Raw genomic sequence first — 13,817 nt, forward strand, 5'->3', positions numbered from 1 at the left:
TTTTAACGGCACGTTATGTTCTCATCTATAGACGGAGGACGATAGGGGAGAGGGATTCAGCGGAGAGAAGTGATGAGAAGGAAACAGGAGAGGAGGACGTTGTGGCAACATACCGAAAAGTTCAGATGTGGAGGAAGAAAAAAAAGTAGTGAGGAGAGTCTTGGCAGTAATCTGACAGATATTGGGTTCGGAGATAGTGAACTGATCATTTTGGAAAAGTCTGTGTGAGGTGAAGCGGTGAAATGGTTGGCGTCGATCCTGTTTAGTGCAGGATCAGGATCAGAGGAGGAGAGGTGGATAGGACTCGGAGGAGGTACGCGAGCGCCGTGAAGATGCGACTTGTAGATGTTGGAGGAGAGGAATCGTGGGTAGGAGTCCCTGTGCATCAGCGTGTAGATCTGAGCTGGGGCGTCTTCGAACGCGTGAGGCGTCGGGTCTGCATCTTCTGTTGACCCTCTCGGAACCCGGGCGTCCAGACTCACCTGCAGAGAAACGCAGTTCAGTTTAAGTAAAAAAACAAGGTGGAAATCCACCGCGGATACACTGAGGACAGGCTGCGAGCCATCGACGCATCCATGGCACATTTAGTGGAAATGTGATCCACATACCGCGACTACGAGAGCGGAACCAACTCTTCTCCCAGCATGCTCGTGTTTTTTAAACTGACTAAAGTTTGCAGGTCGGTGACTGTTTTTGACTCAGTTCAGTTAACACTAAAATAACAGGAGTGCACATTGTGAAAAAGGCAGTGCGAGCAAAAGTTGAGCCGGCTCATAAAACAGCCTGATTCATAAATTATTTTATGTTTTATTATGATTTGTTTTTGTTTTTTGCACAAATGAGGCGAGGATGTGCGAGCGATCAGATCTCCATATACCAGACGTAAACTGTTACGGCCTCAAACTGAAGACAAAAACAATAATAATCTTTTAATTCAACAAAAAAACAAAATAATTCCCGAAAACAACAAAACAAAAAGGTTGGAGGTTTCTCGGCCAAAACAACAAACGAGGAGAGAGAACACTGAGCAGGCAGCGGCCACGCACCCAGCATCCACCCCCCACACTAAACCTGCCTACAACCCACGCAGAAATGAAAAGAAAAGAGCGAAAACAGGACGACCAGGGCCTCCGAACCGAACTAAATAACAAAACCAAACGGATCGACAGACTCCAGAAACAGCAGCTCAACCTCCTCACCAGGTGGAGAGACTAGGAGAGACACCTCTTAAGTCAGCTCAAGCTGACGAGACAATAGTCTCACTGAGAGAGAGAGAGAGACACACACACACACACAGTTCTACCTCCTGGCCACCCGTAACAGTAACGTATTGCTGGTTACGTGGACACGTTAACAGCAGCTTTAAATGTGATCAGATGAACCAGACCTCCGAACAATCTGAACCGAGACACATTTTTATCGCAACATTGAAGACAGTCGTATTTGTAGGGATGTAACGATACATCGTGGACACGATTAAATTGGTACAAAATGCGTGACGACTCGCCTCGGTTGACAAAAAATGAATCGCGATTCTTGGCGAATGCGAGAGAAGTAGGATATGTTCTTTTTCGTCTTTTTTTTTAATTAGAAATAGTTACGTTGTGGCCTGCAGCTTCCCTGCCGCGTCTGCCTTTCTGTGACACACACAACACAAATGCGCAGTAGTGGTAATCGGCGTCAGGCCGGACTGTACCGTAAATGAATACCATAACACAGATCCTCCAGAATTCTGGATGTTGCGATTTGCAACTTCAACGCAATTCGTGAATCTCCGTGAATTCAGGGGTGTTGCATTATTAACCCAATCACCGCAACTTCCGCGCTGTCTGCCCGGGGGATTAATTGGGTCAGGGACGGCCGCACGGCGGGAGGATCCCTCATGGGACCTCTCCCGCGGGCGCTGGCGGCCCCGCCGGGCGCATTTCCTCGAGGCGGTGGCCGCGACCGGCTCGCGTTACAGCGCCTCGCCGTTTCTCGGGGCCGTGGACTCTCATTAAGGGTAAATGAGCTGATATCATCTTAATTGTTTTATTTTCAGTAGCTCATACTTCAAGCTGAAAGGTAATGGTCAGAATCAGCTGCTTGCTGGCAGCCCTAATAACAACACAAACTGCTTGGAGTTTCTGTAAAGAGAGATTTTTTTTCCTACAGAATTATAAGATAATTTTATTTAGTCAGAATTGTCTGTAGCTCAGTTTGATTTTTGAAAAATCGTGAAAAAATCGTATCGTGACAAAAAGCTGACCGAATAGCGTCGTGAGTTGAGTATCGTTTACATCCCTAGTATTTGTATTATTATTCTACTAATCTTTTTTTTGTTTAGTCCATAACACATTAGAATATATTTTTATCTTATGATTCATGGATCTGTGTCATCAAAATACTCGTCAACAGTCCAAAGTGTGTGAAGAGACGCAGCATCATTGAAAAGCAGAAACAGCTGCCGGCCAATCAGGACGTCAGAGTCTCTGTACAACAAGTTATTAAGTGTTTGATGCTCTGTAGTTTGTCATGAATGATAGTGCAGCAACGGCTCAATACATACAGACAGCACACCACACACACACACACACCACACACCACCATCAGAGTGGCCCTGCAGCCAGAGAATTTTAGAACGACAAGCTTTTCATTGTTTCCCTCCGCTCTTTTTAGAAGACACACACACAACAACACACACACACACACGCAGGAAAGAGAGAAGGCATCCTCCAAGGTTATAGACGTGCAGAACAGACAGTCAGGCATGCATCTTCTCTGCCATTCCCACGTCTGGATATCTCATATTTTAGTGTTTCGCTCATTATAAAGCTTGCTACAGCCAGAAGGTATGAGGCAGCAAATTTATAGCTCCTGTAAAACACACACACATGCACACACACCATGCAGACAACTGTACATACAACACACCAGTGTTAAAACTGCCACAACAACACACACAACACACACACACACCACACACACACACACACACACACACACACTGGTGATGGAGCCTGACAAGCAAAGCCTCCAGTGCTCAAATAAATAAAGCAACCACTGTTGAACAACACACACACACACACACAACACAGCGAAGTTAAAAAATAAGCAGACAATGTTTCCTCCGGTTCTCGCCAGAAAAATAAATTTTAACACATTGACCACATTGTGTGTGTGTGTGTGTGTGTTGTTGTGTGTGTGTGTGTGTGTGTGTGTGTGTGTTTTAATCGCTGGCTCCATCAGCACAGCTCGGCATGTTTTTAAGGAGGGTGTGGTGTCGGTGTGAACATGAGCATGTGCAAAACAGCTGACATGAGAAACCTTGAAATGTGCAGCGTGCACCAAACTTCAGCTCAGATAAGACGCCAGAAAAAACAAGAACGATCTTTATTATGGTTCGGACTGTTTGAGCATTTGTTTTTGTGGACTCATCAAGGTTGAATTTAATGTCATCAAATATCTTTTGTCTGACCGACAGTTCAAAGAGTTCACTCTGATGTTACACGACAAAGAAATCAACTTATGCACATTGAGATTGTAAGTTTGATTGTAAAGACCTAAACGCTAAGAGAGTTCATCCTCTGGGAGCATGATGTGCTCAGTACCTTCTTTCCTTTGGAGGACTGTGTTGTGTTGCCGCGTCGTGCTGTGGCTCACAGTGGGATGAAAGACCAACTGACTGACGGATGAAGCAACACGGACACATCAGGCCGATCTTTCAGAAAGCGTTTTCAAAACTTTCGTAGTTCCCTAAATTAAAATCATCTCATTTCTGAGACACTCTCTTGAGCAACGTTCGCCCGATTGGTCAACATCCGAAGTGATTAACGGAAATAATCTCTTGGAATTTATACAATGACACAACCCTGCAAAGCTACTGGAAAAACCCAAATCCCAGCGGCTTCAGCTGTGAGATTCAGGGTCTTTAATGTTTGTGGCAGTAAGAATGGAAACAAGTGTTTGTAGGAATTTATAGTTTGAATCCAAACTTGAAATCTTGTCATAGGTTTTTTGGAAACTTTCCTGTTGGGTTTGAACTGGGCGTGGTTGTGCTTCAACATTATTGCCGAAGTTATGCAATTCATTCTGTGAACCAATCGTGAAAAACGAACCCCGTCCTCTCTTTCATCAGACTAAGATCAGTTTGATTGCCTCAAAACACGTTTTATTCAACGTCGATGGAAACTACATAAAACTCTTGATTCGTCTATCCACTGATCCAACAATCACTGACGGTAAAATAACTTTTTGAGTCGGTGGGTTTGAAGAGATTTGCCCGTCCACAATGCGTAGCTTCCCAAAAAAACTGACTTGGTATAGCCAACGGGTCTCTCACCTCTTTTGGCGACAGTTGAGGAAATGTAGTCCTCGTAGATGGAGCGCGCTTTCTCCTCGATGCTGTTCCTTGTTGATTTCCTGTTTGAGGTCTTCGCAGGCCAGCCAGAACAGCATGTTCTCCTCGCTGTACTCCGTCCGCAGGAACTCCCGGAAAACACTTCCGACCCGCGGGTTCCTCCATCAGTTTGTCGAAGGACTGAGACCAGAGCCGGATCTCCTCTGCTGAGGGTTTGGTGCTGTACGAACGAAGAGAGGAAATGTGGTGTCACGAATCATTACAGTTTAATATACTGTGTTTTAATGAGTAATGAATGTTTTTGAATCATACTGGCGGAAACCAGGTCATGCATGTGACATCTTGGTCCCCAGAGGATGAATCCCAATTACTGTGTTGATCTATCATCTCCACAGCTCACAAGGTCCTAACATGTGAATGCTTGTGTTGTTGTTCTTGTATGTGGCTGATGCATCATTATAACAGGGCCAATAAATTATCGTTCTATAAACCATATTTTCCCTAACCCTATTTCTGGACTATAGAGCACCTGATATAAGCCACACCCACTAGTTTTTTAAATAAAATAAAAAAATAACATTATAAGTCGCCCCGGACTATAAGCGCGATATCCAGGTTGAGAAATGATACACAGAAAGATTTTGTACCGTAACTGTTTATTATTATTGAATGAGTTCTTCCCCTGCCGTCTCCAAGTCTCACCATGGATTATTAACGCCAAGCGTACGTGCAGCAGCTCTGTTTCCTTCCTGGATAGCTGCATCATATGAACTTCTTCGTGCTTTCCATGATGAGGGGGTGAAAATAATCCGTTGTGCGTGTTGTGTTGCATGTGCTAAATAAAAACTAGCCTGTTCTTCTTTGCACTGACTTTCTCTGTCTGTCTCGTTTTTGCACTTCTTGTTAGAGCGCCCCCTGGCGGCTGAAGAAAAATCAATAGAAAAGCTGCATGTTTCAAAGTGTAGGAAAAAAGTAGAGGCGTATAGTCTGGAAAATACGGTAATTTATTTTAAGTTTTAGATCAAGTTTCTTGGCGTACAGTCAGACCTGGTATTTGTTTTTCGTGTGTAAACAATGGTCATCTGTCCATCAGGTCTGTATGAACTACAGGTTATGAACTTCTTTTTAAATTAATTAATTAGGTAAAAAAAGGTGAAATCATCAGTTATCGAAGAAATCCGTACTGTGCATCACAAACATTTGATCAGTGAGTGTGCGACTCACCAAGCTTCACAGTTTGGTATGGTTTCCATCTTGGTGTCCTGTGATATTCTCTTCCTCCTGCGCCTCCGTCTCTCGTCTTCATTCCTGATGGTGAGACTGACATGATAAAACGGCTTTCAGACAGGACACACACACGCACACACACACACACACACACACACACACTAAACCACAGCTGATAGGAGAGTAACTATAAACACGTGTACAATCACCCACAAGGATGTTACCACCTCCGATTTAATGGCTATACTAACCACAGGTATGTTAACTGTAGGGTAAAGCAGCAGCTACAGGTGTCTGCACCTGTGTGTGTGCGTGTGTGTGTGTGTGTGTGTGTGTGTGTGTGTGTGTTTGTATTCAACAGAGAGAGAGAGGGCTATAAATAATTAGTTCCCTGTGGGAACTTTATAGACCTAATCACTGTACACTGTCTGACTGACTAATGTCTGGAGACTCAGAGTGTGTGACGGTGTCCAATGTATTCCTCTGTGTGTGTGTGTGTGTGTGTAGTCAGACTAGACTGAATGCACCATCAGAGCGGCTGTGTAAGTCCAAAAAAGAAAATGTATGTATGTGTCGATGCCTTGGTGGCTGTAGGACGAGACACAGTCAGCGATCACAGCTCCTGTGCTTTGCACTTAATATATTTTTTAAAGTTACAGACAGAGATTGTTGCAAGTGAAGATAAAGCAGCTTAAAACATTTTCTGATGCGGCAACACACTATCTGGAAACTTTCTGCTCCCAATGATGAATTAAAAAATATCAAAGTATCCACATCCTTACAAAGCCAACGTTCTTAAAGAGGTGGCGCTGACTCAACTCTCAGCTGTGTTGGTTGGTTGTCGGTGTGCTCGATTTGCTCTTGCGTTCTGATGTTGTTCTACTTTATTGTGCCTTGACCTCGATTCTGCATTTGACACCATTGATCGTAACAATAACTCTATAGACGACATCCGTGTGTGGGTATGTCTGGAACTGTGCTTGAATGGTTTGAGTCACAGCTCCTAAATAGAGAATTTCCTGTGTCGTCTTCGGCTCCACTGATGTGCGAGGTGCCACAGGGCTCTGTTCTTAGTCCCCTTTTTTTTATATCCCATTAGGAATCAATATCAGTCATGGTATCGAGGTTTGCGTGCGCTGTTACGCTGACGATACACTACTCTGCTTGTCCTTTTACCGATAGCCGTCTGAGCAGCTTAATGGAGTGCTTAACTGGATGACTTGTAACTTTCTGCGGCTGAACTCAGATGAGACAGATGTTATCATCTTTGCCCCAGTTTCACCCGGCAAACACATTACAACCATTCATCAGTCCACAGGCAGAACTTCAGTCTCGTTAAACTGAAGAAATGTGACCAAAGTGAAGTCAGCTTTGTCTTTCCCCTGACTTAGAAAGGATTTGTCTTTTCATGCTTTGACTACTGCAACGCACAAGCACTCTGCAACCTTGTTTAGATAAGTGCTCCACAAATAAAGTTATTATTGTTATTATTATGACTCCTGCTTAATAACTGCACAGCAATAATCTCTTATTCAGCAGAGAGACGAGGCAGAACTAAAAATACTCAACACGGAGCCGTCCGTCTCTGAACGAAACAAAAACTTCATCATTGTTTCATTGTTGTTAATAAACGGATAAAAAGGAAGCAGACAGCGCTGGTGACACAGACAGCTGAAGTTTTACTGACACGACACGATAAGTTGTCGAGGCTCGGCCTCGCAGATGTGGCCGAGCACTGAAACTCTGATAAGGCAGCTGTGTGTCTTTTACAGCTGTGTTAACAGGACCGCAGCACTTCCACAGAGCCGCCCGGCCGGCGTGTGTTTGCTCGCATCAGAAGTGCACATGTGCAAGTGTTGGTTTGTGTGTGTACTTGTCTGTGTAAATACAATGTGTGTGTGTGTGTTGTGTGTCTCCTACCATGAGCAGCTGCAACAGCAGCACCAGCAGAAGCAGCAGGCGTTGGGCCGTTGGGAATTCTGGGTAGTGGTCATGGCCCGCCCCCCTCCCGTCCCGCTCAGTGCAGAGGTCTCGCTGCGACCTCCCCCCATGGCCAGCTCGCCCCCTCGCTCGGCCGGGATCGGACCTGTGTACTGCAGAGACAGAGAGAGACAGAGAGATACTGTCATGTCTCCTGAATTGTTGGAGGAGCAGGTGGAGCCACTGCATTTCTAATTACTTTATATACTGTTAAGGAGTTTAGTGGTTCCCAACCTTTGGCTTGGACCCTGTCTAAGGAGTCACAGGACAAATCTGGAGGGTCATTAAGAGGGAGTTACTTCACAACTTCATTTTTAGTTTCTCTGGAATCGTCAGCTTTTATTAACAATAGATTATTTTCAGGTCACGAAGGGTTAAATCTTGACAACATGCAGGACGATGGAGAAGAAAAGAACGTGTCAACATATAGAAAGTGTTTCTGATGAGGAGAAACTTGAGCTGCAGCCACACGGCTGCTGTCAGAGGCTAAAAACGTTCTTCACACGATCACGTTTTGTTTACAGTAATCACACCGAGGGAGCACGGTTAATATGGAAATCATGTGTGTGCCAGTGTTTTGAAATGCTACACGTAGCATGTTTGAGGATTATCAGAGCTTAAGCTGAAGTGAAATGATAAATATTCTCCACTGGCTTTTTTTAATAAACTTTAAAATTTAGATTTTATGAACTTCTTTCGTCTCTTTCCTGCCAGACAGTCTTTTACATACTGATTAGGAAGTGCTGTCTCTTTGAAACAGACGTGCTAATAATAACAATTGTGAACTGAGACAGGAGGAGGAGGTGGGTGGAGAAGAAGTTATGAAGTTATGAGCACTGACTGTGGACAGAGCGTCCAGGTGTGTGAAGTGAAGCCAATATGAAAGTGTCTTAAAGCTGAATTCTTTCTAATGGCCAGCAGGGGGCAGCTTCACTGGCTGCAAAAATAAGTGTAACTGTAGAGAGTCTTATGGGGAGTGATCCTGCTTCTCACTTGTTTCCTCGTGAGTTTAAAGTTCTCGATCTCTAGTTTCGAGTCTTCTTCCACACAGCATGATGTTCGTTTTATAAATGATGTAATGCATGGACTGTTTCTCTCCTCGGATGTTTTCAGAAACATATTTAGTACAAGGTCACTTCTGGCTCCGAAAAAAAGCAAAGAGGCAAAACGGCCATAATGGCTACAAACCAATGATTAACATCAATGTGGGTTTACACATGAGCAACGTCTGCTTTGAGGTTTCTACAGGCAGAACATGAACCACCCGTCAAATAGGAAATGTTTGCCAATAGAACGATTCGGTTTTGTCTCTATTTTCTTCTCAAACTGCGATCTGGAAAAGGACGGGATCGCGATGGAAACACAAGCTCGAGGGTCAGGGGCTGAAAAAATGTAAACAAATGTAGTGAGGAATAAAAAGTCAAGAGAGAGGAGAGAGGTAAAAGAAAGAGAGCAAAAGAGGAAGCAGAAGATTTAGAGAGAAGGTATGGAAGAACAGAGAGAGAGAGAGAGAGAGAGAGAGAGAGAGAGAGAGAGAGCATGAAGAATAGAGGAAGTGAAAGAGAGCGGGTATGGAGACAGACTGGGTAATGTGACGCATCATGTGATTGAGCTGTGATCGCACATACACACAGGGAGAGATCGCACAAAGACGATAACACACTAACACACACACACACTTCTACACGTCTACTTCCGGTCTGTATGGATTCTATTTAAAGCTCCGTCCACCAGAAAGCAAAGAACACAACACACACTCAGAGCTCAGACTCAGACTCCGAGCTCTGGGAACGTTTGGGGCAGATAAGAGTTAAAGACACACACACACACACACACATGCTGTATGGTCACACAGTAACATGTATGAGCACATGGTGTACACACACACACACGCACAGACACTGCAGTGTGTGTGTGTGTGTGTGTGTGTATGTGGATAATTCCACGTCGATGCTATCATCGTTAGATTCGATGCGTCTGTTATTTTTACTTTTCTCGAAAACTGTGAAACTAACAGCTCAGCTGACATCAGCCTCCAGCTGTCCACTGTCTGTCTGCTGACCTGTGTGTGTGTGTGTGTGTGTGTGTGTGTGTGTGTGGTCGGTGATGCTGGTTAACAGTGAGTGAATTAGTGAATAAAAATGCTGCCTGCAGTGACTGAGGTCTCCTGTTGGAACACGAACAACCAGACGCATGTGCCCAAACTATTTAAAGCTGCATACGATCCGCTTCCTGTGCGTGTATGAAGGTATGTCACGCTCAGTTTTGGAGAAGTTTGAAGTTTGTGGGCATGAGGATGCAACAGACGCTGAACAAAGACCTTACGGATGAGAAGCGACGTCACACTAGTACTGAGGGTCGGGTTCCCGTACACAGAGAGTACTCTGGTTAAACAGTCTGAGGGTCTGCGGCTAGTTCAGACCAAGCAGCAACCTCTGTTTCAGTAAAATGAAGCCAATACCAAAGTGCCACAAACTGCAGTTCCTCTAACTTCCACCTGAGGCTGGCTCCAGAAGTGAGTCAGTCTCCATAAGTCCCCATGTTAGACAGCAGAAATAAACATGTTTACAGCCTGGTACAAAAAACAGTTTTGGTCTCTGTAGCTAATTTCCCCGTTCATGACAACTGTACTGAGGGTGAATTTATATACAACTCACCTGTTCACATTATATTAAGGCTTAAAGTTATGCAGGATTAAGAGCGTGGACGCTTGACGATTGACAGGTGGGTGTGGTTACAGGTGGCTTGTTTAAGCACCCAGGTGTCATTCAGCCTGCAGGACAGGACAGGAGTACCAACATGGACTCGTGGACTCTGTGAAAGTTTCTTTTTTAATGGTCGAGGAAAATACTTTTCAGCCTGCAGTACCGTGGCTGGCCACTGGGACAAACTGGCAGCGAGGCTGAAAGTTTCTCTGTTAATGTGTGAGCGAGGCAGCCAACTGTGCTGCTGCTGACAGGTGTACAGTGTGTGTGTGTGTACTCACTGCCAAAACACACACAAAACACACACACAACCACCACCACACACTTTCAGGAGCGCACACTGCACTGATGTCACAGTTTACCTGCTCAGCCAGAGCAAAGACGGAGGAACACTCCCTTCCTCTCTTTTATCACCCGCTCCATCTTTTATAACACGGAGCTATCACGTTTCTGCCTGTGTGTGTGTGTGTGTGTGTGTGTGTGTGTGTGTGTGAGAGAGAGAGAGAGACGAGGCAAGTCTGTACAAAAGGAGGTGTGTGTGAATTCATGTTTTCCAGAGGTGATGATGCATACAGCAGAGAAGTTCATCACCAGTTTAGTTAAGACAGAAAGCAAGAAAGAAGAGTACAGACAGAGAGAAGAAAGAAAGACAGAAAGAGAGTACAGAGACAGAAAAAGGACAGAAAGAAAGAAAGAAAGAATGCAAGAAAGAAAGAAAGAAAGGAGGGAAGAAAGAAAGCAAGAAAGAGAGTACAGAGACAGAGAAAAGAAAGAAAGAAAGAAGAGTAGAGATGGGAAAAGACAGAAAGAAAGAAAGAAAGAAAGAAAGAAATTAAGAAGAGTAGAGACAGATAGATGAAGAAAGAAAGAAAGAAAGAAAGAAAGAAAGAAAGAAAGAAAGAAAGAAAGAAGAGTAGAGATGGGAAAAGAAAGAAAGAAAGAAAGAAAGAAAGAAAGAAAGAAAGAAAGAAAGAAAGAAGCTCATGTTTGCCTTTGAGCAGATGTCTCACTTCCTCTTTTTTCCACGTGAATTTCAGAGAGTGTGTGTGTGTGTGTGTGTGTGTGTGTGTGTGCATGTGTGCATGTGTTTGGGTCGGAGTGTTAATCTGATTAAGCTAGATGACATTAGAAACCACACACACACACGGTAGTTCACTTCCTTGTCATCTTAACGCCGTCTCTGTAAATATTTCTTTAACCTTTATTTATACTGTGAGGTTGACGGGGCACACATGCTGTTTTCCCGCAACGCCCTATTACACACACACACACGCACACACACACACACACGCACACACACACGCACACACACAGGAGCCTGTAAGAACCTCAGCTGGACTGTTAGAAATAGAAATGCCTTGCTTAAGGGCACAGGCTACCTGCCTGTCGAGCACTTCGTCACGTTCTCTGTGTGTTTACGGGGAAATGTGAAAAGTTCTGAGCATCTTTTTAAACAGAATCAGTCGGTCCACTTTCACAGAACCTCTCTGCATCTCGCCGGTTTGTTCTCATCGATGCTCCGCTCCGGCTGCACAGATGGACTCGCACACCGCGCCAATAATGCAAGATGAAATTCAAATTCAGAGAGAGACACTGCCGGAGATTCTGGGTGCTGCATGTACAATGACCAACACACACACACACACACACACACACACACACACACACATGCACACATATGTACACACACACAGCTGCACCTGCCAGCAGGGTTTAAGTAATTAAATGCTCATTTTAAGTATTAATCTGAGAGATTACTGCTGCATAATCTCACCACCTGATCGCCAGCAGCCCTCTGTTAATACGTGTGTGTGTGTGTGTGTGTGTGTGTGTGACAGAGAGGTGGGGGTCACAATGACAGATCAAGAGACAGAGCGATGAGACGAAAGAGAGGAAGATGAAAAAATTGACCGTCTGTTCTATCTTTCTCTCAAACCGCCAAATTATAAAACATGAAAATCAAATAGAATCAAATCAACTGGTTGCCATGCATTCAGTGAGCCCAGTCATGCTCCCCTGAGGAAGAACCCTGAGCTCTGAGCAGTAGTTCGACCTGCAGACGGAGATATCGCGACATGCGCCGCCTACAGGCAATGACGGTAAAAGCGCCTCCATGCGCCACCTGCAGGCAACGACGGCAACAACTCCACCTGCTGCTCTCCTGTGCACGTTTACAGTATGTGTGTGTGTGTGTGTGTGTTTGTGTTTGAGGTTTAATATTTGACATTATGGAGGTTTTGTTAACAGTAGCACTTTTTTTGCTGAATAGTGGGAAGAGTACAGAGTTCAACTCTTCAACGAGGGTCAGCGAGGACACACGAGCGAGGACAAAGAAGGAACCCGCGCTGGATTCTTTTATTTCCCCAGAAGAAGTGAAGACGGTGAAGCCGTCAGTGGGGTCTGACTCAGATCTGTCATGAGAGCCGTTTAGTCATCTGCGTTTCGATGTCTTCCTGTTGAACGCTGCACTGCAAACACTTGCAGGCTTTGCATGTTGTTTTGTTTGCTTCGTCTAAAAATCAGGTTTTACCACTCAGCTGAACTGTAAGCTGCTGATTTAAAGCGACGCTGCGTGATGTTTGCTCTTGCTCTGTGTAACTGAACAGTGTGATGCTTTACGGCAGTGAGTCACACAACACCAACTATTTGGACAAAGCTTGGACTGCTTTGAAATGTAGCTGCTGTTAGATAGTCAGCTTAGCCAGGGACAGGGCGCCCAGAGCACCGGTCATGCCAGAACAGGAGCTGGGGCAAGCGGGCGATGTAACCGGGCTCGGCAGCATCACTAATGGCAGTAAGGCTGGGTATCATTTAAACATTTTCGATACCGATACCAACTGAGTACTTCATTCGATACTTTTTTTCCAGCTTGATTCGATATTAATCATGTGTAAAGAAAGCAATCGGTTGCGTAAATGTCACGTAATGATAACCAGCCAACTTTGCGCGGCTTGAACCCGCTCTACCGCCATACAAACTATTGGTGGACCAATCACACGGCGCACTGAATCGAAGAACGCTTGTGGTGATTGGCTGCAAGCAAAACCATAGAAACAGTAGTTTTTTTCCTGATCTGGGTAAAAAAGAACCGACTGCAGGTATCGTCTGACAGGCGCAGTTTCGATACTACTTGGTACCGGGTTGTTTCGGTTGATACCTGAAAAGTATCGAGTACCGATACCTAGCCCTAAATGGCAGGGACGAAGAGACTGAAGATGACTTTGACGGAGGAAGCTAAAAAAAAAGAGGGAGTAAGCAAGAAGCCGCCGGACAAGAGTAAATGTGGGACTGACTTTTAGTGGTTGGTGAGAGCTTGGTGAAATAAAAGGCTGAAAGACAGACGCCGAGCTGGGCTGACTGCTGCTGGACTAGTCGGTGATATCAGCTGATACTTGATGTTTTGCTGTTATATGAATACACGTGTACAGCTGTTCACATTTACGAACTGTGGTGTTGCACTATGACACCGGGGATGATAAATCACAAAAATACCAATTTTTACATAATGTTGTGATGGCATGGTAACAATTAATCACAGATACTTCAGCTCACTCTTTTGTTGTAGG

General features: G+C 44.7%; 1 protein-coding gene across 6 annotated transcripts in view; it reads right to left on the reverse strand.

The window, feature by feature from the left end:
* Positions 1-13,817, reverse strand: part of rgs19 (regulator of G protein signaling 19) — a 41,111-nt gene that overhangs the window by 6,696 nt on the left and 20,598 nt on the right. For 5 of the 6 annotated variants that reach the window (XM_019260171.2, XM_019260173.2, XM_019260174.2 and 2 more), the window contains 2 exons: positions 7,487-7,659; positions 5,564-5,659 (listed from right to left, as the gene is read on the reverse strand). In XM_019260171.2, coding sequence (XP_019115716.1) covers positions 5,564-5,659; positions 7,487-7,659 — 269 coding nt within the window. The remainder of the gene's footprint in view (positions 1-5,563; positions 5,660-7,486; positions 7,660-13,817) is intronic. The other variant, XM_019260172.2, reaches the window with a different exon arrangement.

This window comes from Larimichthys crocea, chromosome XV, assembly GCF_000972845.2.
Source record: "Larimichthys crocea isolate SSNF chromosome XV, L_crocea_2.0, whole genome shotgun sequence".
In the NCBI taxonomy this organism is placed as follows: domain Eukaryota; kingdom Metazoa; phylum Chordata; class Actinopteri; family Sciaenidae; genus Larimichthys; species Larimichthys crocea.